Here is a 22,958-nt window from a genome sequence, read left to right as displayed (position 1 = left end):
ACAGTGTAGGGTTTCTGTCCAAGATGGAGACCACACAATAGTAAAACAAGCCTCACTATGTTCCTCTTTCTACAGAGAGCACACTGAATGCATGCTGGGTGCCAGGTACACACTTTCCACACGTGTGGATTCTTCACTCCTCACGGCAGCTGGAGGGGTAGTGATCACCACCCAAGTACCACCGTGAAGGGAGCTCGGATTCAAGACAGACAGGCAGAGGGCAGACGAAGCTGGCAGGTGCACTCAGTTCTGTGGGATCCCGAGTGCTCCCTGCACATCACAGAGCTCTCCCCATGCCACGAACCACAACAGCCCCTTCTGACGTCAGCAGGGGGTTCTCCCTAACACTCCCGTGTACGCATGCGCATGCTTAGCAGTGCCAGGATAACTCAAGGGACTGCACGTTCCTGCCTCCTGGGTTAGGAAATAGTCCCTACTCCACAGCTCAAGTATTTGTAAACACTCAGTCACACCCGACCCCTCATCTGCAGCAGTTGTCTTTTGCTTGTTTTCTCACAAGTGTATCATAGTGGAGGAAGATGATGAGACGTTGAATCAAACTCCTAGACAAGCTGGTGAAAGTTTTAACAGCTGGAGGCATCGTGCCTCCCCACTGACAGAAATAATTTAAAAAAAAAAAAAAAACCTACATATAGTTCTGGCTAATCTGCCCAATAAACTAACTCCGAATAGTTGGAAATGAATCAAGATCTTGCATTGAAATTAAAAAAAAAAAAAAAAAAGAAGAAGAAAGAAAGAAACAGGTTTTAGCAGGCATGGAATCTATGCCCTATTCCCTTGGGGCCCCCGGCAGCTCATCATAATCAATTGAAATGATCTGTGGATACTCAGAAGCCATCTAGCAGGATGGGCAGAGTCCTTGCCTCCTCTTAGCAAAAGAGGAACATTCGCCTAGGCAACTAAGGAACCTCAGTCTGTGGGCCAGGCTGAACAGCAGGCAGCCATGGCCTCGGAGCAGTCCAAGCGGATCTTCACTGAGAGGTACTTTCCTTTCTGTGAAGGGCAGAGTCCTCCAAGTTACCTTATGGAAGCCCAACTCATAGCACCTCAGAGGAAGCACACATTCTGAACTCAGCTGGCCTTGACAAATGATGGGAGCTGGCCTGCGAAGAGCCAAGCTGCTTTTGCACAGAGAAAAAGGATGTTCATGGCTTCAAATGAAGACTCCCTAGACCCAGGCCAGTGGATTCACAAACAGCCTGGGCAACAGGCAGCACTGGACTTCCCAGGCCTCTAACAGGCAGGCAGGTACACAGAAGGTGACACAGACACTCCGTAGGATGCGCGGGGGTCTGCGGTGCGTGAGGAAAGGGTGTACGGCCTAGACTAAAGCAGTAGAAGCTTGGCAAACAGACAGTCGTTGGCTGTGCAGCCTTACGGAGGTGACACGGCCTCTCTGAGCCTGTTTCCTCCTCTACTGCAGAGGTCTTACAGAAGTACCTGCCCTGTGGAGGTGCTGGCAGGATTAGAACAGTGCACACCAACTATGCATGGGATACAGAGCAGACTGCAGTCACGCTTTCTGGTGGTGGTGGGGGGAGGGCAGGGGGAGGGCTCCTGCAGGGCTCTCTTGGGCTCAGCCCTTTGCCCACTGGGATCAGCACAAGGCTTGGCCCATGACAGTATTTATTATGCGAACTGGATTAGAGGGACAAGACATTTGAAGATTTCCTCACCCTTCCATCTGGGAATTCAATGTATCTCACATTCCCTTAGGCTCACAATAAATCTGTTCAGGAGAAAAAAACAAGCACGCCTTTTTACAGACAGCCAGACAGCATGCAATGTGTGGAACTTAAGAACAGCAGGGCCCAGCACCTAGCAACCGGGGCACCTAGCACCAGCTTCTTCAGCCCGCCCAAGGCCTGTCTGGGTTTGGCTGTCAAGGTCTGTGTTCTCGTCAGGAATGGCAGGGCTGGAGGTGCTCTAGAGGCCCGGGGAGCTCAGTTCAGCCCCAGGTGCATTTCTGGGGCTGAGGCATAGCCCATGTACACTGGGGAAGCCTCTGCTACACTGCAGATACTTGGAACCTGAGAACACAGTAGCCAGTTACTGAGGACCTTTTAGTCTGCACAGCCACCTTGCCAGGCAGGTCTGATCCCACTTCTGGACAACAAACCAGTGCTCTGAGAGAGCAGGAACCCATGTGCCCCATGGAGCACAAAGCAGCAGACAGTGATCCTTGCCCCAGGGTGCTGTCTCCACTAGCGGCAGCTCTGCCCTGCAGGGGCAGACACCTGGGCCTTGTTCACGTGTCCTCAGGGCACCTGCTGCCGGGAGGGCTAACGCCAAGCCTGTGCTTGCTTGGGAAGGAAGAATGCTTCATCTGTTACCTCAATGCTGCTGATGAGCTCCAAGTACCGCAGGTCCTGCACCCTGGTGAAGGCCTACAAGGGAAGAAACAAGGAACAACATCAGCTGCCGTCTCAGCTCCCCAAGTGGGCGAGTGGCTGGGGGGGGGGAAGGCAGGCTCCAGAAAGTCAGGTGGCGCAGAGGGGGAAGAGGCAAACGCTGATGATCCCCGTGTGCTCAGGAGGGCTGTGGCCCCCACGAGGCTCGGCTTCAGCCCCAGCATTCGTCCACACAAAGAACAGCAAACAAGTCCTGGTTGCATCCATCACTTTAGGATTAGGCAAAACAAAATCCTGATAGTGCAGCCTGCGACAGTGCCTCCTTGTGAGGCTCCCCACCCGAAAGGAAGGAACAAGTTGTGTGACGCTCTGTGGCAGCGGCATCAGGGCAGGAGTGGTAAGAGGAGGTGCCAACTGATAGGTGACACACACACACCTCCTGGTGGCTTGGATAGAAAGTAGAAGATAGAGACGCCTACCTGATGGTGCCATAAAAACAGGGAACCCAGAGCCCACAGTACTGGTGCAGGGGGAAGCTGAGAAGGAAGAAAGCTGGCTTCTGAAAGCAGTGAGGCAGGCAATGAATCACTCCAAGCAAGCACTGAAAAGCAAACTCCCACATAAATCGAAGTGTAACCCTTGCCTTGGACTCCCTGTCAGTACAGATGCTTTAACCCCTGCTGTAAGTTCCTGAGGAACAGGAAGACAAGGCTTACTGATGATAGCTCTGCTTCTTTCAGATTCTGCAAGGAGCTTAGAGGAACATAACCCACTATGTCCAACCCAATCTTCCTGTGGTTTTGCGGTCAACATTTCTACCCAGCTGCACTTCTGTAATCATCCCATTTGAAATGGGCTGACATAGGCTTAGAAGGGCAGCAACTCCAGGAGCCCTTGGAACTTAAAATGCATAAAATCCTTGGCTGCTGGAAGCCTCTACTCCGCAGCATAACGTCCCCCTTCTAAAAAGACACGGGAAAACAAGCAATTCATCTGGCCTCACTGTGGCTGCTGCACAGAGGACCACAATACGACATCACCTTTCATCCTGCAGAGCCAGGCACCCTGTCAGGCTGGGGACCCAGATGGGAACAGGACTTGGCCCTGCTGCCTTCCGTAATTCACAGGCCCACATTCTACACGGGAGGTAGGCAGGGTAAGCAGATCACTAAATCTCCCTTAGCCAAGAGCTACACAGTGGGAACTGGACGCTCTTGGGAACACAGACGCACTGTCTGGGCATGGGTCAGAACAGGAGACAAGATGAAGTAAGGCCTCCCAGGGTAGGCACCTGGCAGGTGCCATACTCCTGCAGCAGAGTTCATAGACAGGGTAAGGAAGTGGGGGTCACTCAGGGAAAGGACAGAGAGCCAGGAGCACCCATGGTCCACACTGGAGGTCTTGGGGCGACCTTCTCGATCTGCCTTTCCTTAAAGTTCCCAGGAAAGGGGAAAGCCGCGATGCCTGGTGGAGGGAGGAGTTTCTCACATCCTACTCCCAGCTCTGAGGCTTTCCAACTGGAGGGCACGGCCCCACGTACTCCCTGCCTCGGAGCTTTAACACGTTCCTGTGGAAAGGGGCAAGCTTGTGATGCCCTCGACAAGGGTCTTTCTGGTTCTGCTGTGCTGGATTCTAGGATGTGAGAAATCCCCGTGAGAATTCTCCTTCCAAGGTCCTTCAGCCCTGACACATTCTGCAGAGTCAGGGTGAATGGTCACGGTGGTCAGAGTCACAAGGCCAGCCCGTGAGCAACTCCAGCAGACAGGAGTGTGGGAGCGGCCACAGCTCTGTGCAGGGCCATGTCCGGCCGCCAAGCAGCTCTCCTCTGCCATCTAGTGGGCACTTGGTGACAGTCCAGAGCCACCTTCCACAAGTCTGAGCCCTGGGTGAGCCAGGGCAACTTGCACAGGGGAAAAAGAAAGGGTAGGGATTCAGGATTTGGATGAAAGATCAAGTTCTTGTCAATAGCCAAATTCTGTGGCTTTTTGAAAACACATTTTTCACAATAAATATACATACAAGTGTTGTTTACAAAAATAAACAAATGGGGACAGGCATTTGGTGCAGAAGCTAAAGACGCCCCACAGGATGCCTGCATCCCATATGAGTGCTTGGGTTTGAGTCTTGGCTCTCTCCGGATTCCAGCTTCCTGTTAATGGGCATTCTGGAAGGCAGTAGTGACAGCTCAGGTACTTGGGTCCCTGCCACTCTCATGGAGACCTATATTGAGTTCCTGGCTCCTGGTTTCATCCTGGCCCAGCCCCAGTTGTGTGGATTTGGGGAGTGAACCAGAAGATGAAAATCTGTGTTCTGTCTCTCTCATTCATATAAATAAGTAATTTTTAAAATGCACAAACAATATTCTAAAAAAACTGTGGCTTTAATATAATCACTTGTGTTCTCAAGGAGTGCTTTCAGATATGAGGTGGGGGTGGTGGTGAGTAAACAGATGGGGATCATTCCAATTTCGTCTCTGCGCATTCTAACATTTGCTAAGCACTACTCTAGGTGGTGGTGGTGGTGGGAGGGACCGAAGAGGTAGATACTTAGTTTCCTGGGTGTATAGAGATGACAATGAGAAATTTTTTCATTTCATTCCATGCTAAAAACAAGCAAACACACACATTATAGAACTCCTTTGTTCCTCTTCATCCCTCCTGGCACTGCTGGGTGGGGCAAGAGATAAAAGCTCCCTCCAAGGAGAGGCCTCCTCCCTCCTCTGAATTCCCAGAGCCTCCTCCATTACCACGTTGCTGACACTGAGGAGGTCTGAAAACACAATACCATTGTTACTGCAGGACGGCAACTTGCCTTGTTCTAACACAGCTGGCGCTGGTTCTAAATTCCCTCACAACCTCTCAGTTAAGCCTCATGGCACTGCGGCAGATCACACGGCAGTTTGTGTTGCCCTCTCCCCACTGCAGAAACAGTGGGGGCAGGGGGTGTGTGCCAGCCCAGCCAAGTGGCAGCCTGTGGGTGCAGAGCTGCTGCTCCTCAGCCCAGCTTTGGGGCCTCATCTCGTCCAGTCTGCTCTCTCTTCTCAGGCCTGTAATTCCTTACTTCACACGACACATACGTTGTGGCAGTCAAAGGCCTATCTCCTTACTTGACTGGGAAAGCAACAGAGGAAGGATGAAACAGGGGAGAGACCCTGCCTTGGGCTCTGGAGAACAACTCAGCTCAGAACCCTAACTGGGCCTTTTCTGACGTGCAGAAGAGTCACGTGTTTTTAGCTGTGTCTCCAGCTTTAACAGACGAAGGTAGAGACACAGCAGATCAGGTCCCTGCATCGCACTGTGAAGGGATGTGGGAAGTGACCACACTGCTGTCCCAAACAAAATCTGACCATCCTGTCCTCAGCAGAGGGCTAAGGGAAACAGCATGGCGTTACAAACGGACTTACTATTTCTACTGAAGTAAAAGCTACCACTTATTGAGTATCTATATGGACCAGGCTTCCAGGCTTTTAGCTAGGTACGTCACATAAATAGAAGCTACTGAGAGTGACAGCAGCAGCCACCAGGTGCTCCTCCTGTGTCAGGATTCACAGCTACTGTCCCTTCAGAGCCTTCTAACTTGGTGATGGCACCGTTGATCATCATGCCATCTCCACAGAAAAGCCACCTGAGCAGGGCTGGGATCTGGCCTGGGTCACAGTGAGAAGCGGCTGAGCTGAGACCCATACCCAGGCCAGTCTTGCCCTGGATCATAGCACAGTCTGCTTCTGCCTTTCTGCATGACCAAGGCCCTGTCTTGCCTCCTTGGCCCAAGCTCCAGCACACGCTGACCAGAAGCTTACCTTCTTTGCAGTTTCAAATTCTAATCCTTCTAGGGCTTCCATGGCCAGCTCACGCCAATCAGTGTCGGTCACACCCAGGCAAGCAATCTGGTAGGCTTCTTTGAACATTTTCCTATCCAGGTACTGGTACATAGGAGCAGACTATAGGATTTTGTCAATAAGAAAAAAGAAAATTATTGTCAGAGAGAAACGGGGAAAGTCAGGTTCACACAAAGCCTGTCTCCATCACCAGATAGGTGTGCCGACTTCATTACTAACACCTGCAGACAGACACGCCAATGAGTGGCAGCATGCTTCCCAGCCTCGCCCAGCCCACCTTGCCGCCTTCCCTTCTGCCATGCCCCCAACACACACACACACACACACAGCAACAGTGCTCCAAACGCAGATTTCCTTCCACTCTCTCCTCTTTCCCACCTCCAGGACTGCCTTGCCACAAGATGTCACCCTGGCTGCAGACCCTCTGCCCTCTAGAAACTGCTTGATCAGCTTCCAAGATACGTTAAAATGTCGCCTCCTCTGCAAAGTCTTCCTGACCCCTCAAGCCCCCACCTCAAGGGAAGGAGCCTGAACTTAACTCTGCCCTTGCCAGATCTCAGGCTGTGCTGTAATCACACACCTGTCTTCCCAACTAGGCCATGCACAACTGAGGGCCAATAGCAGGGTTTTACTTAACCTACACCCATCCCTCAGCAGGCTTGTGGTTTATGTCTGCTGAAGGAATCAATGACATCACCGGCAGGAAGGGGTCTAATACGGCCTCTTCTTAAGAGAGCCTGAGTCCGAGAAAGGAAAGTGGCTTGTTCCAGGTTACTCGGAAGGCCCTGGAGACCAGCCTCCCAGACTCCGGAGCTAAGGACCAACTCCCTCCAACAAGACAGCTACCTTGCTATGAATACCTGTGAACACACCTAGGAACTTCCCTTTTTCAGGTTTGCACAGTGTTTCCGGATCTGCCCAGCAGCCGGCTCAGCAGGCATTATTCTCCCTGTGGGGAGCCCAGGAGGCTGAGACTCAGTGACTGGTCCCGCCACACACACCTGGCAAGTGGAAACCCTGAGGCTGGAGCCAGAGTGCCTGGGTTCCAGGTTCTGTGCTCCCCTGCCTTGTGAAAGTGTGCACGCATGTGTGTGTACACGGCGTCTTTAACAGCGACAGCGCCTGTCCTTGCTCTGGGACCAGTCAATGTGCTTCAGGGACGTGCATCTCCCCTCTGGGATTCACAGACAGTAGCGATCAATCAGCCAGTGCTTCTGCACTAATGGTTCCCAAATGTGGAACTGGATGTGCTATTTTCTCCATTTGGGGCTTTTATCTTTGAAATTTCCAGATCCATTTTTCGGCTTTAGAGTTGAAAGCAGTGTTTTTTGCTTCAGCCAGGCCACACTGTGGCAGACGCAGCTGCTCCTCTGCGCTTCTCCTCTGTGCTGTGCAGGGCCACTCCCTTGCTTTCCTTTAGTGGGGCAGCAGGGCAAGACCTGGAGAGCGGGTAAGCCCAGTTCAGCCATGTTTGAGCAGGGCGCCCACTGAGTAAATCCTTGACTTCCGTTAGGTGCCCTGCCCAGCCCAAGCTACCACGGCAAAGACAGAGATGTTTTGAAAATAATAACTTGTGGGACCGGTATTGTAGTGCAGCTTGTTACACTGCCACCGGCAGTGCTGACTTCCCATAGGAGTTCCACTTCTGATCCAGTTCCCTGCTCACGCGCCTGGGCAATCAGCTGAAGATGGCCCAAGTGCTTGGGCTCCTCCACCCATGTGGGAGACTCAGATGGAGTTGCAGGCTCCTAGCTTCAAGATGGTCCAGCCCTGGCAACTGCAGCCATTTGCAGAATGAAGGAGCAGATGGAAGATCTATCAATTTGTCTCTCCCTTTCTTTCTGTAACTCCCTTTCAAATAAATTTGCTTTTTTCTTTTTTTAACCATTTATTTATTTGAAAGTCAGAGTTACACAGAGAGAGAAGAAGCAAAGAGAGGTCTCCCATCTGATGGTTCACTCCCCAAATGGCTCCAACGGCTAGAGCTGTGCCGATCCAAAGCCAGGAGCCAGGAGCTTCTTCCGGGTCTCCCACATGGGTGCAGGGGCCCAAAGACTTGGGCCATCTTCTACTGCTTTCCCAGGCCATAGTAGAGAGCTGGATCGGAAATGGAGCAGCCAGGTCTTGAACCAGCGCCCACATGGGATGCTGGCGTTTCAGGCCAGGGTGTTAACCCGCTGCACCACAGCGCCGGCCTCTCAAATAAATTTAAAAACAATAACTTGCTGGGCAGATAGCAAGTGTGCCCATTGCCTCCTTTGTATTTCTCAAAGCCAGCTCCTTTTCCCCCTCCTCTCCAGCCACAATCCCCTTTTCCTCTTCAGGAAACACCTCCTCAGGACTTGGTTCAAGTTGCCCCCCCCCCCCCCAACCAGCGTTCAGCCTTCCTGAACTCCTTTAATGAGCACCCTCTGTACCAAAGGACGAGTAATTGCACTTTGTGGGTTTTGGCTATTTTATGACTCTCTGTAATAATAACAAATAATAATAGGAATTGGGCCACACAGACCTGAAGATGACTGTAATTAACCCCATTTCACAGAAAACAAAATAAGACCCCAAACAGGAGATAAGTTGCTCAAGCTGCAGCTGGTCAAGGTGGCAGGTCAGAGCGTGGAGCTGCATGCAGCTCTTCCCCTAAAGCTCACGGCGCCCTGCCACACAGAGCGTCCCGTGGGGGCACATCAGCTGGGAGCAGATGACCGGTAACATCTGGACATGCTTGGGAGGCACAATCTGAGTGGGAGTTTTAAAAATATACAAACTGAACAAATACCGTGTGAGCTATACTTTACCTCGCTGCTGCATTCCAAACACGTCACCACAGTGCGCAGAAGCCTGACCAGGCCCTGTTGCCCTACTTGGCAGCCCTGACAAACCAGTGTTTGCACAAAATGATGTCAATTTCTAAAGGAAACCAAAACTCCCAAGAGCGAGTTTTATGCTCTCTCCCCTGTATCTAGGCCAAACTCACTGGAAACTGGAGGCTGGAGGCAACAGAAAAACAGCCTTTGTCTGGGGAGGGCCTTTCCTAACCCTTGGCAGTCTGGACCTGCTGCCTCAGCAGGATGGCTCGGCGGCAAGCAGGACTTTGGCTACTGCCTTGGGAGGTCCTGTCAGAGGAAACCCTGGGCCGCCCCTTCGGCTCCTCTTGGCCAGGCAAAGTCAGGGAACAGCAAACTGCATTTATTTTTGAGGTCAGGATGGCAATCTTGGGAGAAAACTTCCAATAAAGCACAGCCTGTTTGGCGCGACTGAGTGGGTTCCCGCGGATGTGGTGCATGGGTTTGGGAAGGGAGCAGATGGGGACAGCAAGAATCCAGGAGGGGCTGGCCCCCCTGGCTCCCTCCTGCCACCACTTCCATCGGCCTCACTCCCTTGCTTTCTCCTGCACTCCTTCTGCTTTTTCCATGTCCTGAGATCTGAATTCTACTACCACTTCCTGAGGAGCTGCTCTGTGTGAGCACCAGTGAGGGCACTTGGCTGTAACTCCTGCAGCCATGAGCCACAAGGACTCATGGCTCAGAGGAAGAAGTGAACCAGCCTAGGGGAAAGCGGTGTGGCAGGCACAAGGGCAGAGCCCAGGAGAAGGGAAGTTAGAAATCAGCCCAAGAAACTCCAATGTCTACAACCTCTGGCCCAGCCATTTTGCTCCTAGGAATTTCTACCAAGGAACTAAGTGGGCTTGATGCAGAGCCTGAGCTAGAACGATGGCCCCTATCTTCAAGAGCAGAGGACTGTGAAGTGTGTAAAAGTCCAACAACATGTGCTGGCTGAGGAAGCTGAGCGACATCTGTACGGCAGGATGCAACGCCGCCATGACAGTGCCAGGAGCAGGGTGTGGTTGCAAAGGGCAGGGCACTGGGGATCTTGTGATGCCAGAGTGCAGTGTCTGGTGCCAGGGGGGCCCCAAAACTGACCAAGGGGATGACACTGCGCCTCAGTTCTGCAAGCTGTTAGTATGACTCCTTCTTGAGGATCGAGTTCTGGAGCTGAAGTTTCTCCTTGGTGCCCGTCTCCATTTGGCAGGCCACACCCACATGGCTTGTCAGTCTCTGATGTCTGCTCTCCACCACTCCAGGCCGGCATACGAAAGCCCCACTTCTGTTCCGGCCTCTGTCCATTCAGGGGACTATGCCGAGCCCCATGCTCCCTCTTGGGCTCCCACATTCATTCTCCCTCTCCCTGTCTCTCACACACACACCACCACACATGCTTGTGTGCACACCTGGCTGGACTCCTAACTTTGTCAGCTCAAAGATGCGTAACTCACAGTAAAAGACCCCAGCTGCTGACAACACTGCACAGCTCTCCCCATCCTTACCAGACGGGAGGTCAGAAAGACATGGAGGATCAGTGATGCCGGGTGTTCACCCAAAGACAGAGCGGCTGCACAAGGTGGAGACAAGGCTTCAGCTGTCCAGTACACAGCGCCTTTCTCAACACCACATCTGCCGCTCCGCTCTCTTCTCTCCTTGATACTCTCTCCAAAGCTGGGCTTCCCTGCCTCATCTGCCCTGCCCCGAGGACAGCAGGCTGGGCCTGGGTTACCTGCGGCACCTCCACTGCAGACATGGAGAAGACATGGAGGCAGAAGATTTTGGAGCCATGGAAGCCGACCACGAAGCCCTGTAGCTTTTGCTGGTGCACAGGGAAGGTGCTGGCTTTGATGTTAAGGTAGCCTCCCCCCGAGAAGCAGAGCATGTCCTCACACTGGGTGTTCCAGGCCACACTGTTGGCATTGGATTCCTACGGGACAGTGAGAAGCCTATGAGAACAACTCTGACCTTCGACACCCTGCCCATATTTTAGTTAAGTGCCCCTTTAAATAATCACTCATGAAAAACTGCTGACAGTGGGTTGGAGGGAAAAGAAGAAAAGTAAAGCCAAAAGAAACGGATAGAGACAAGCTTCTTTATGCATACAGGGCTTTTAAACAAACAAAAAGCTGTTTTTGAGAGGCAGAGAGACTGAGACAGTCAGATAGAAAAAGAGATAGAAACAAACACTCTCATCCATTGGTTCATTCCCCAAATACCCACAAAAAGCACCCAACAGAAAAGACCAGGCCAGGGCTGAAGCAGGGAGCCAGTAAAGCAACCCAGGTATTGCACTTGAGTGGCGAAAACCCAAGCGCTTGAGTGATCATTGCTGCTGCCTCCCAGGGTCTGCACTGGCAGGAAGCTGGAGGCAGGAAACAAACCCAGGAACGACGATGGACAACACAGACATCGAAACAACTAAGCTACTGGGGTTTCTGACTCTCCATTATGTTTGAAAAAATTAATATTCTCCCAGTATTAGCCACCACGTAGTAAGTAGAAAATTAGCAAAGTGGGACTCCATTGCCTTTAAGACTAAATACACATCTCACACACACATTTAAAGGGATGTTTGCCACAGGATTAATGGTGATTGTTTCTGGGCAGGTAGAATTGTAGGTGCTTTCTTTTTTTTGGTTTGCCTGGATTTTTTTTAAGTTATTTTAAACTAGAAAATAATTTATTATCTCTGCAATACACAATTCACACAGTGTATTTTCATAGTCACCCTGGGAGGTAGCCCCTGTTGCCCCCCTCCCACTTCTCTGCTGAGCCGTGGAACCCCAGGGACCAGCAAGACAAATACCTTGATGTCTAGAATCTTTTACAGTGAGCTCAGATTATTTTTATAATAAGAAAAACAATATAGTTGTTTTCATTTGTAGAGGACAGAGTCAGTGGAGAAGAGAAAAAACTAGAAGGTTACAGAGAGAGCTGGGACCTTCTCCTGGCAAGGTCTGAGCATAATCTTCTGGCCATCAGCCGGGACTGGGGAGGACACGCAACTGTCACCCTCCTATGATTCCAGGCTCAGATCAGAGCACACCTGGAAGCTTCTAACCTCCCCCAGGTGTAGCAAGGAAGGAATTTTTAGGGTCCTACTGGGTGCTGGACACTGAGCTACGCTCTAGTCTGTTTCTCCCAGTCACAATTCTGTCAGAGGGTAACTGCTAGCTGCATCTTAGAGGTAAGGAGAAACAGGCTCAGAGAGGCTCACCAACCTGCTCAGGATCACACAGCAGGCGATGTGGGCAGGACGTGAACCTATGTCAGCCTGAGGCTATGGCCCTGCTCTCTGTCTCCTTGGTATTTCTCGGCTAGTGGCAGCCAGGTGCCACCCTCCCTCCGACTGGAGCAGCTCTCACCCTCCAGGGACCCCTCCACCCTACTAGTTCTGTTGCCAAAGACAATGAGGAGCCCTGCAGGGGAATCGATCTGCCAATGGCTGGGAAATGCCACAGTGGCTGTGGAAACCAGTTAGGAGAACTTCTGGCTTTGAGGGGAATTCAGTTCAGGCAAACTGGCACCGACCATTCACAAAGCCCTAAAGAAGCAAAGAGGGACAAAGTCAAAAGCCAGCCAGGTCCTGGGCATGAAGCTTTTGGGCTTCTCCTCCAGAGACACGTCTCTTCCAGCTGCAGGACTGAACGACACTGAATGACGTGTAAACAATGCCTTTCCCTAGAAGGACCTTAAAAGCTCACTTTTTTTTTTTTTTAAACAGGCAGAGTGGACAGTGAGAGAGAGAGACAGAGAGAAAGGTCTTCCTTTTGCCATTGGTTCACCCTCCAATGGCTGCCGCGGCTGGCGCGCTGCGGCCAGTGCACCACGCTGATCCCAAGGCAGGAGCCAGGTGCTTCTCTTGGTCTCCCATGGGGTACGGGGCCCAAGCACTTGGGCCATCCTCCACTGCACTCCCGGGCCACAGCAGAGAGCTGGCCTGGAAGAGGGGCGACCGGGAGAGAATCTGGCGCCCTGACCGGGACTAGGACCCGGTGTGCCGGCACCGCAAGACGGAGGATTAGCCTATTGAGCTGCGGCGCCAGCCAAAAGCTCACATTTTTATAGCATCCCCATGGAAGAAAGAGAAAGGGTGCTCCCCCAATCCCTTTCCTTCTTTCAGATGAGAAACCAGTCCTGTGTCCTTACTGCGCCTCAGGTCACTCACAGAAAGACAGGCCTCTGGGAGGCAGGATGCAGACTTTTTCAAGAGAATCGTCAGGCTAGTCCACCCGCTGAGAGCCTACAGCAAGCTTCACCTGGACTATTATCTCATTTATTGCTCAGCGTAAACAAGCAAGAAGGCTGTTACCTGTCCCTCCTCCTAGCAAGGAAACCAAAATCTAGAGGCTGGCCCAGGCCCTGGAACTCTGTGTGCCTAGAGCAGCAGGCCTCTCTCCCACCTCCCCAGATCTGTGCCTGTGCCCAGCCCCTATCGGTCACTCCTCCTCTCAGAGACCCCCTCAGAGACCCCCACAGCCCGGGGCAGGCGAGCACTTCCTGCAGGGACTGGGAAGTACAGGAGGGTCTCTAATCAAAGGCCCATGTCCTCCAGCACCTTGCAGACTTCACCTGAAAAAGCAGCTCCTTGGTGTGGACGTCATAGACAAGGCATGTGTCGTTTTCATCCACCACGGCCAGCTTGTTTCGGGAGGCACTCATGTCCAGGCAACGCACAGCTGTGGCCTGCTTCAGCAGGACAATGGCAAAGAGATTGTCCACGAAGATCTTCAAGATCTGGCGAAATTTCAGAGAAAAAAGTGTGAGTCACCATGGCAACAGACCCTGGAACACCGCCAGGCTGTTGGAATCCCATGTGTTCTACAAGAACAACTCCTACTAACTCCACCAGAAGCTCTGTGCAGAGAAAAAGACTCATTAAAAGGAAGACAGGGTGAGGGTGTGGCTTATCCATAGGAGACCAGAAGTGTGGTTCATCAGAGGTCCTTGAAGAGATGCCCGACACGCCAAACTCGCTTCAGGGCCTGCTCAGCCTGGAGATTTGCTAATGACATCACCCACACTGCAGGGTCAGAGAGACCCTCTCGCAAAGATCTGAGGCACACACTCACACAGGAAGAGGCTACTGTAAACACTGATAAAACACCTGGCATAAAATGGTGATGCTGCTGCTCCTGACTCCAGCTACCATTCACTGACAATCCTGCAAAAAAGGCAGTATTACCCTCTTTTGTAAAACCTGCATCTCAGAGAGGCGAAGTGATGTCCTTAGGGTCACACAGGTAGAGTAGCTACACAAGAACATGACCCCTTGGGGCAGGCATTATGGTGCAGCTTCTGATCCAGTTCCCTGCTGATGCATCCTGGGAAGCAGCAAACAATAGCTCAGGTGCTTGAGTTCTCTGCTACCCACGAGGAATGGAGTTGAACTCCAGGCTTTGGCTTGGCCCAGTCCTGGCTGTTGCAGGCATTTGGGTAATGAATCAGTGGGGAGAAGATCTCCCCACCCCTAGACCCTAAACCCCAGCTTGTCATTCTGCCTTTCATATAAATAATAACATGACCTCAGGCCAACCTGAGTCCAAAGACCAAACTCTCAGCCTCATATGAGAAGTGACAGCTAAATGCGACAAAGAAGCAGGCTCTTCCCCTACTTGGGTATTGCTGCTCAACTCCTGCTGATTTCATGCTCTGTGGCTTCCATCCCCAGCAAAGACCTGACAAGCCTCAGCCACAAGCCATCTGCTACACAGCTTGGCTCTCAGGCTAATGCAGTTATATTTTCACTCTCAAACTTCCATGTAGCCCACTTAGAACTTCTCTTATTTTGATCAAGGAAAACACACACACACACACACACATATACACAGAGAAATCTGTTAAACTCGGGTAACCCAGATTTTCCATATCTATTTGTCCAAAGGATCCATTCTTCTTACAGCTTCTGCTAATATCCTGAGGATCCAGCACTCTCTAGGACACACACTAAATACACTGTGATAATAGGGACCTGACCCAAGTAATGATCTCTGCCTCCCTCCCCAGCAAGCCACCGAAGCTGCATCTCCCACAAATCTCCCACCTCCTGGGGTGACCTTAAGCACACTAATCTCCTCTACATGCGATCCAGAGACCGCAACATCACCTCTCCAGAATGTGAGTGTGCCCTGAGTCTGAAGGCCACTGCCCCTTTAGCCTGAAGCTGTCCTCATAAAACTAAACTCCAGGCTGCCCTCCAGTGCACCAAGTCCTTTCTCTCATTGGGAACCCATCTCAGGGTCACCACTAGACAGGTCACATGTGGGTCAGACAGTGAGTTGATGCGACTCACCAGGAAGCACTCACCTGTCCATTCTTCAGGCCCACTAACAGACCTTCCCTTCCAGGAGGCCCCCCGATCACTTTGATGTACCGAATGAGAGACTCCATCTGCCACTCCCGTTCCTTCACTCCGCTGAAAGACAGGCACTGCAGGCGTTTCTCCTAGAAAGTAAGCCTAGTTCTGCATGGGTGTTCAAGAGAGTAAGCACCCCGCCCCTCCAACGGAGGTCTTCCCGCACCTGATGGGTGAAAAATACCTAGCCCTCAGTATCCCATCTCCTCCCTGTGGTTGGCACCATGAGTCCTTCACAAGTCTTCCCTGTGGAGCCCTGTGCAGCTTCAGATCTTCAGCACAGCTCTCCAGGCAGCCAAGGCCACAGGTAGCACCCAAAAGCACGCCTAGCTGCCACACTGTCCGGCAACTGCAGCACTACTGGGCTGCTCCAAGTTCTGGGCTCATAGAGCAGTTTCAGCAGTATTTTATACTACAGTGGTCTCTAAAAGACTTGTTCTACTTCTACTACTTCCAGGAGGCCTGGGTGAAACCAAATCTGCCTTTACTTCCAAGACTAAGGCGCTGGACTAGCCTTTTCGCAGTCTTCCCAAACTTTTCTTGGCACTGAGCTACATACTTCCTAGGAATCTACAGTGAGAACACTCTTCCCACGAAAAACTCGAGGAAGTAAAACTTCCTTGACTATCAGTGAGTTAATAAAAATTTTCATGTGTCTATGCTTCTTAAAATCTGTCTTCACTGTGTGAAATACCAATTTTTGTCTAATCCTGGTATAATAAAATAACTTCAATACAGAAAAGTATTCTCCAGTTTATGGCTCTGACTTTCCCAGAGAGTCCAACTCATCCAGAAGTACAGTGACAGACAACGAACAGCCACCGGGTTTGAGGGACCAGGACTTGCTTTCTAGTAACCCTAGTGGGGGCATCCCACCCATGGGGGGAGCAGAGGCGGATTCTGCCTGACCTCTCCAACAGGCTGCTGCTCACCTGGCAGAGGATGATGTGATTGGAACACACCACCAACAGGTTGCATTCAAACTTCTTGACCATCTTCTCCTTCACCCGATAATGCATGTCTGACGAGTCACTGGAATATAGCTCATAGATGAGGATTTTCTCCGGCAGCTGGATAGCTAATCGATTTTTGTAGATGGCAATTTTCTTGACAAGCTCTTTACATTTGATACGAACTGTCAAAGAAAATGAAATCCAGCTCTAGTGAAAGGTTGTTAAGTAAGGTAGAAGGGAGAGAAATTAAAAGCTATCATTTACTTAGTGCTACTGGCAATTACAGCAAGATACTCTCATTAAAACATCCTTGTGGAGCATTCTAATAATCAGCTCGGCTCAGCACTGGGATCCAGAGCAGCACATGGGACTCTCTGTGGTCCAAAGCATACAACCCAGTATGGGGACTCAAACCCTGAGGGCTTCTAGAAATCAGAAGCTCCACTGCATGGCCCCTAATGACCGGGAGCTGCCTACACAACCCACCTCACCTCTGACCACTTCCCACCCACTTTCTTGACAATAGGGTCCTGCCCAAAGTTTAAAGGACACACTAGGCTGCACATGCTCACTGTGGACCAGATAATGTCCCAGAAGGTACACTATGCTGGGCCTGGAACCCTGACCCTCTGGTTGAGCCTCTGCCCACCACTACCCCTGCTTATCTCTGGCAGAAGAACTGCCAGCAAACAGGTGGAGACTGGGCTGAGAGAGAAGTAACCCAGAGTGACTCTGACCAGTGAGGACAAAGGTCCAAAGGACCCATGAAGTCCACCTACCCAGCTCTCAAAGCCATCTTCCCTTACTCAGGGAGTCCATGTACTCCTAGGAATTATTCATGAAATGTTTTAAGTTTGTGCATTCTTCTAGACAGGGTTCACTGCTCTTGTGAGACTCTCAAAGAACTCTAGATCTCCTGGCCCCGGATGAAAAAAGGGCCTAATGGTCTAATATGTTTTCCAAAGGCCAAGGGAAAAAGATTTCCTGTCATTTCAAATGCCCTATCATTGGCGCTCAGTCTATCCCTCTTCCAAATGTCTGGAGGGCGAAGGCGCTGCACTTGCTTCTTACCTTTTTGCTCTGTGATCAGGTGCTGCACGATGACATCAGTCATGCTATCCCTATAGGCATAGCGGTCCTTGTAGAGCCCGTGAACCGTGCTGAAGATGAGCTGGTAGAAGGAGATGGTGCCGTCCTGGCAGCCCACCACCTGCAGGGGTACAGAGGTGCGCATTTCCCACTCTCCACTGGAACCTACTCCCCCATTTGCCAGGATACATGGTCATGATCCAGTTGGCTGAATGCAGCCAATTCTCAGTGCCTCCTGCAATGGACCAACAGAGTGAACGTCCTGTTCTTACCACATAGTTGGAGTCGGGTTTCACTCTGCATGTCCACACCCAGGAGTTCTGCTCCCCAACAGTCCCAAGTCGCACTCCATCCTTGGTGAAAAGGGACACTTGCTTGTCTGACCCCCCCAGCAAAATGTACTCCCCTTTAGTAAAGTAGCTGACGCAGCAGGGGTCAAAGTTCAGTGATCGTTCCCTCATAATCTGAGGAAAGAGAACACACATCAAAGGAAAAACCATTTCTGAAGTCATAATAACTTCAAATAATTAACAGCTTTTCTCACCAACTTTATTTTTTTTTTTAACAATTTACGTGAAAGGCAGACTTAGAGAGACAGAGAGAGAGAGAGAGAGAAACAGAGAGAAAGTCTTCCACCTGCTGGTTCACTCCCCAAATGGCAGAAACAACCAGAGCTGGGCCAGGCTAAAGTCAGGAGGCAGGAGTAAGAAGCTCCTCTGGGTCTCCCACGTGGGTGCAGGGGCCCAAGCACTTGGCCATCCCATGCTGCTTTCCTAGGCGCACTCTCAGGGAATTGGATTGGAAGTGGAGCAGCCGGGACTTCAGCTAGTGCTCATATGTGATTCTGGCATCTCAGGTGGCAGCCTTACATACTATGCCACAATGCCAGTCCCCTCACCAGCATTCATAGGGGAGAGTTGGGAAGAGAGAGAGCTGGCTGGCCTTATCTCTCCAGTTATTCCAACATGGACACACCCTTCTCTTCCCCACCATCTGGTCAAATCCTCAGTTCCCAAAGTCAGTAGCATCTTCCCCAGTCCCACCGAACTGGCCCGGGAATGTGTCAGTCCTCAGCCATCCTAGGTGCTGGGATGGTCTGTATCCTGTAGGCCCTCCTCCACAAAGAGCCCGAGCTATGGCTCAGTGGTTCTTTTCAGCCCCTCAGCTTCTTTCTTCCATCCCCTCTCCTGCACCCCCAGTATTTCACAAAGTTGAGTCTAGTCAGTTAAAAAGGCTGCCCTTAGGGCTGGTGCTGTGGCATAGAAGGCTAAGCCTCTCCCTGCAGTGCCATCATCCCATATGGGCATGGCTTGAGTCCTGGCTGCTCCACTTCTGATCTAACTCCTGCTAATGCTCCTGAGAAAGCAGCAGAAGATGGCCCAAGTACTTGGGCCCCTGCACCCACATGGGACATCACGAAGAAGCTCCTAGTCCCTGGGTTCAGTCTGGCCCATCCCTGGCTGTTGTGGCCACTTAGGGAATGAACCAGCAGATAGAAGATCTCCCTCTCTCTCTCTCCTACTGTCTTTCAAAAAGTAAATAAACCTTTAAAAAAAAAAAAAAAAAGACTGTCCTTTAATTCTGAAACTATGCCCATCCTACTTCTCTTTATAACTAATTTTTTAAAAGATTTATTTATTTGAAAGAGCAACAGAGAGAAGAGACAGAAATCTTCAATCCACTAATAAACTGTCCAAATGGTCACAACATCCACATCTGGGTAAGGCCAAAGCCAGGAGCCAGGAACTCCATCCTGGTCTCCTACGTGTGTGGCAGGGACTCAAGCACTTAGGCCATCTTCTACTACCTTCCCAGGCACATTAGCAGAGAACTGGATCAGAAGTGGAGCAGCTGGGCCTTAAATCCGCACTCTGATATGGGACGCTGTCATCACAAGTGGAGGCCTTTTTTTTTTTTTTTTTAAGATTTATTTATTTATTTAAAAGGCAGAGTAAGAGAGGCAAAGGCAGACAGAAAGAAAGAGAAAGAGAGAGAGAAACAGAGAGAGGTCTTCCATCTACTAGTGCATTCCCCAAATGGCCACAATGGCCAGAGCTGGGCTGATCCAAAGCTAGGAGGGAGGAGTTTTCTTCCAGGTCTCCCAAGTGGGTGCAGGGGCCCAAGGACTTGCGCCATCTTCCACTGCTTTCCCAGGCCATAGTAGAGAGCTGGATTGTAAGTTAGGCAGCCAGGACTTGAACTAGCACCCCATATGGGATGCCAGCACTGTAGGCGGTCGCTTTACCCATCATGCCATAGCATTGGCCCTGAGGAACTTCTTTATAACTAATTTTTGTTTTTTGACAGGCAGAGTTAGACAGTGAGAGACAGAGAGACAGAGAGAAAGGTCTTCCTTCCGTTTTGAGACATAATTAACATACCATACAATTCACCCATTTAGAGTCTATAATCAATAGCTTTTTTATATATACATTATTAATCTGTTACATATTATACACTAATAGATTGGATTATTATATTATTATATATTGTTATCAACTTCCATGTATAAGGTAGAACATGTGGTATTTGTCTTTGCATATCAGGCTTTATTATCTTTATAATGAAATAATTAAGTGATTTCTATATTCTTTCCTAGCCCCACATTAATGCTGTGACTTAAGTTTTTGATTATTTCAAAAACTGAAGCTCATCAGTAAATTGTTTTTTTTTCCCTTATCAGCAAGCAAGGAAAACAAAAAAGTAACTAAATTGCTTGTATGGTTAATATACAAATTGAGGAAAATGACACCCCAAAATATTAATGGTTAACTGTAACAAAGTAGGAAATTTGGCAAGAGAAAGGTTAGTTTTTTTACAGTATACATAATGAATACTTGTTGTTTTAAAAATTTTTAAGATTTATTTATTTACTTGAAAGAGTTACAGAAAGAGGTAGAGCTAGAGAGAAAGAGAGGTCTTCCATCCACTAGTTCACTCCCCAAATGACCACAATGGTCACAGCTGAACTGATCTGATGCCTGGAGCCAGGAGCTTTTTCCAGGTCTCCCATGCAGGTGCAGGGGCCCAAGGAATTGGACCATCTTCCACTGCTTTCCCAGGCCATAGCAGAGAGCTGGATTGTAAGTGGAGCAGCTGGGAAAGGAACCAGAGCCCATATGGGATGCCGGCCCTGTATTCAAGGGCTTTGACCTGCTGCGCCACAGCACTGGCCCCAATAAAATGATTTTTAAAGACAGTAACAGGAAATAACACTAGAACTAAATAACATCGAGATTTCACTGGTTTAGTAGCAATTTCGAAGGTAAGCCCTGAAATCAACTTCAGTAGTTAAAATTTCACTCCTTGAGTCAAGCACTGCTGCCCAAGCAGATCTGCTCCATGCACGGTTGGGAGGCGCAGTCTGGAGCTGGTTTCTAGAGATTTGTGGGTCAGGTAACCGCAGGGTGGTAACCAAGTATACACCGGGCAGTGTTGTGACAGAAGAGCTCACCTGGGATAAGGGAGGCCCATGTCCTTACTGCTGTGTGTTTCCACAAGGGTTCTCTCCAGGTGTATGGAGGCTGGAGCAGAAGGGACAATCCTAGACCGAGTCATCTTAGAACACTTCACTCTGTGATCACCAGTCAAGAGACTATAAGCTGGGGGTCGGTGCTGTGGCGCAGGGGGCTAAAGCCCTGGCCTGAAGCACTGGCATCCCATATGGGCACCGGTTCTAGTCCTGGCTGCTCCTCTTCTGAGCCGGCTCTCTGCTATAGCCTGGGAAAGCAGTAGAAGATGGCCCAAGTCCTTGGGGCCCTGCACCTGCGTGGGAGACCCAGAGTAAGCTCCTGGCTCCTGGCTTTGGATCGGTGCAGTTCCGGCCATTGCGGTCATTTGGGGAGTGAACCAGCAGACTGAAGACCTCTCTCTCTCTGTCTTTACCTCTGTAACTCTTTCAAATAAATAAAATAAATCTTTAAAAAGAGAGAGAGAGACTATAATCTGAAGCCAGCTCCCAGGCTGGCTACAGCTCAGCAGTCGCTTCTTCCTTCGTCAGCACCAGTTTACAGCCTGCACTCTGCTGGTGGTTCGAGTCCTGCAGGCAGTGGATCGCTCTCCAGCCTGTTTGCCACAGCACTTCCTTTTGTTTCCCCATAACCAGCTTTGTAGAGAGCTCTGAGATCTCTCCTCTGTTGGAGCTTCTGAAAGACCCTATTTCCTTTTTTCTTTTCAATATAGTCACATAGTTGTGTAATCATCATTTAATTCTACAACATTTCCATCAACTCCCAATAAAACACTACTACACCTGTTAGCTGTCAATCTCAATTCCTCTCTCTTTATTCCTGACAATCACTAACCCACTTTCTGTGTCTACACACATAGATTTGCCTGAGCTAGACATTTCATATAAATGGAATCACATACTATGTGGTCTTTTCTGTCTGTCAATGCAAAATTGAATTAAGTAAGTTTATTTTGGTGCAAAAAAATTTTTGAAATCCACATTTTTTTCATAATATTCATTTTTTGGGAGCCGGTGCTGTAGTGTAGTAGGTTAAGCCTCTGCCTTTGAAACCGGCATCCCATATGGATGCCATTTCATGTCCCAGTTGCTCTTCTTCCAATCCAGCTCTCTGCTAACAGCCTGGGAAAGCAATGGAAGATGTCAAAGTGCCTGGGCCCCTGCATCCACGTGGGAGACCCAGAAGAAGCTTCTAACTCCTGGCTTTGGGTCAGCCCAGCTCCAGCCATTGTGGCCATTTAGGGAGTGAACCAGCGGATGGAAGACCTCCCTGTCTCTCTCTATATATATAACTCTGTCTCTCAAATAAAAAATAAATAAACATTTTATAAAATAATATGTATTCTCCATGAACATTTTGAAGACCTCTTGTATACTAGTACTGCATTCCTTTTCATTGCCAAATCATATGCCATGACATGCCATACCATGTTTTATTTATTCCATCTTTTGGCTATTATGAACAATGCAACTATGGACAGTGATGTACACGCTTTGGTGTGGACATGTTATCATTTCTCTTCAGCAAATACCTAGAAGGGGATGACGCTGTGGTGCAGAGGGCTAGGCCACCACTGTGACACCTGCATCCCACATGGGAGTAACAGTTTGAGTCCTGACTGCTCTGCTTCCCATCCAGCTCTAATGTGCTGGGAAAGCAGCAGCAGATGTGTCAAGTGATTGGGCCCTTGCATCCATGTGGGAGAAACAGAAGCTCCTTGCTCCTGGCCTCAGTCTAACCCAACTCTGGCCATTGTGGTCTTCTGGGGGGTGAACCAGCAGATGGAAGAGACTTCTCTCTGTATATCCCTCTCTCTAACTCTGCCTTTCAAATAAATATATGTCTTTAAAAAAAAAATCGGGGCCGGTGCTGTGGTACAGCGGGTTAAAGCCCCGGCCTGAAGCGCTGGCATCCCATATGGGTGCCAGTTCTAGTCCCGGCTGCTCCTCTTCCGATCCAGCTCTCTGCTATGGCCTGGGAAAGCAGTAGAAGATGGCCCAAGTCCTTGGGGCCCTGCACCTGCGTGGGAGACCCAGAGTAAGCTCCTGGCTCCTGGCTT

At 50.1% G+C, this 22,958-nt stretch overlaps 1 protein-coding gene across 6 annotated transcripts in view; it reads right to left on the bottom strand.

Annotated features, from left to right (window-relative positions):
• IFT122 (intraflagellar transport 122) overlaps positions 1 to 22,958 on the bottom strand; it is a 73,259-nt gene that overhangs the window by 23,435 nt on the left and 26,866 nt on the right. For 5 of the 6 annotated variants that reach the window (XM_062200486.1, XM_062200487.1, XM_062200484.1 and 2 more), the window contains 8 exons: positions 17,702 to 17,893; positions 17,412 to 17,550; positions 16,320 to 16,522; positions 15,339 to 15,476; positions 13,605 to 13,769; positions 10,762 to 10,959; positions 6,172 to 6,312; positions 2,355 to 2,408 (listed from right to left, as the gene is read on the bottom strand). In XM_062200486.1, coding sequence (XP_062056470.1) covers positions 2,355 to 2,408; positions 6,172 to 6,312; positions 10,762 to 10,959; positions 13,605 to 13,769; positions 15,339 to 15,476; positions 16,320 to 16,522; positions 17,412 to 17,550; positions 17,702 to 17,893 — 1,230 coding nt within the window. The remainder of the gene's footprint in view (positions 1 to 2,354; positions 2,409 to 6,171; positions 6,313 to 10,761; positions 10,960 to 13,604; positions 13,770 to 15,338; positions 15,477 to 16,319; positions 16,523 to 17,411; positions 17,551 to 17,701; positions 17,894 to 22,958) is intronic. The other variant, XM_062200485.1, reaches the window with a different exon arrangement.

Source organism: Lepus europaeus, chromosome 9 (assembly GCF_033115175.1).
Source record: "Lepus europaeus isolate LE1 chromosome 9, mLepTim1.pri, whole genome shotgun sequence".
Lineage (NCBI taxonomy): Eukaryota > Metazoa > Chordata > Mammalia > Lagomorpha > Leporidae > Lepus > Lepus europaeus.
This window is presented reverse-complemented; position numbering and strand designations above follow the sequence as displayed.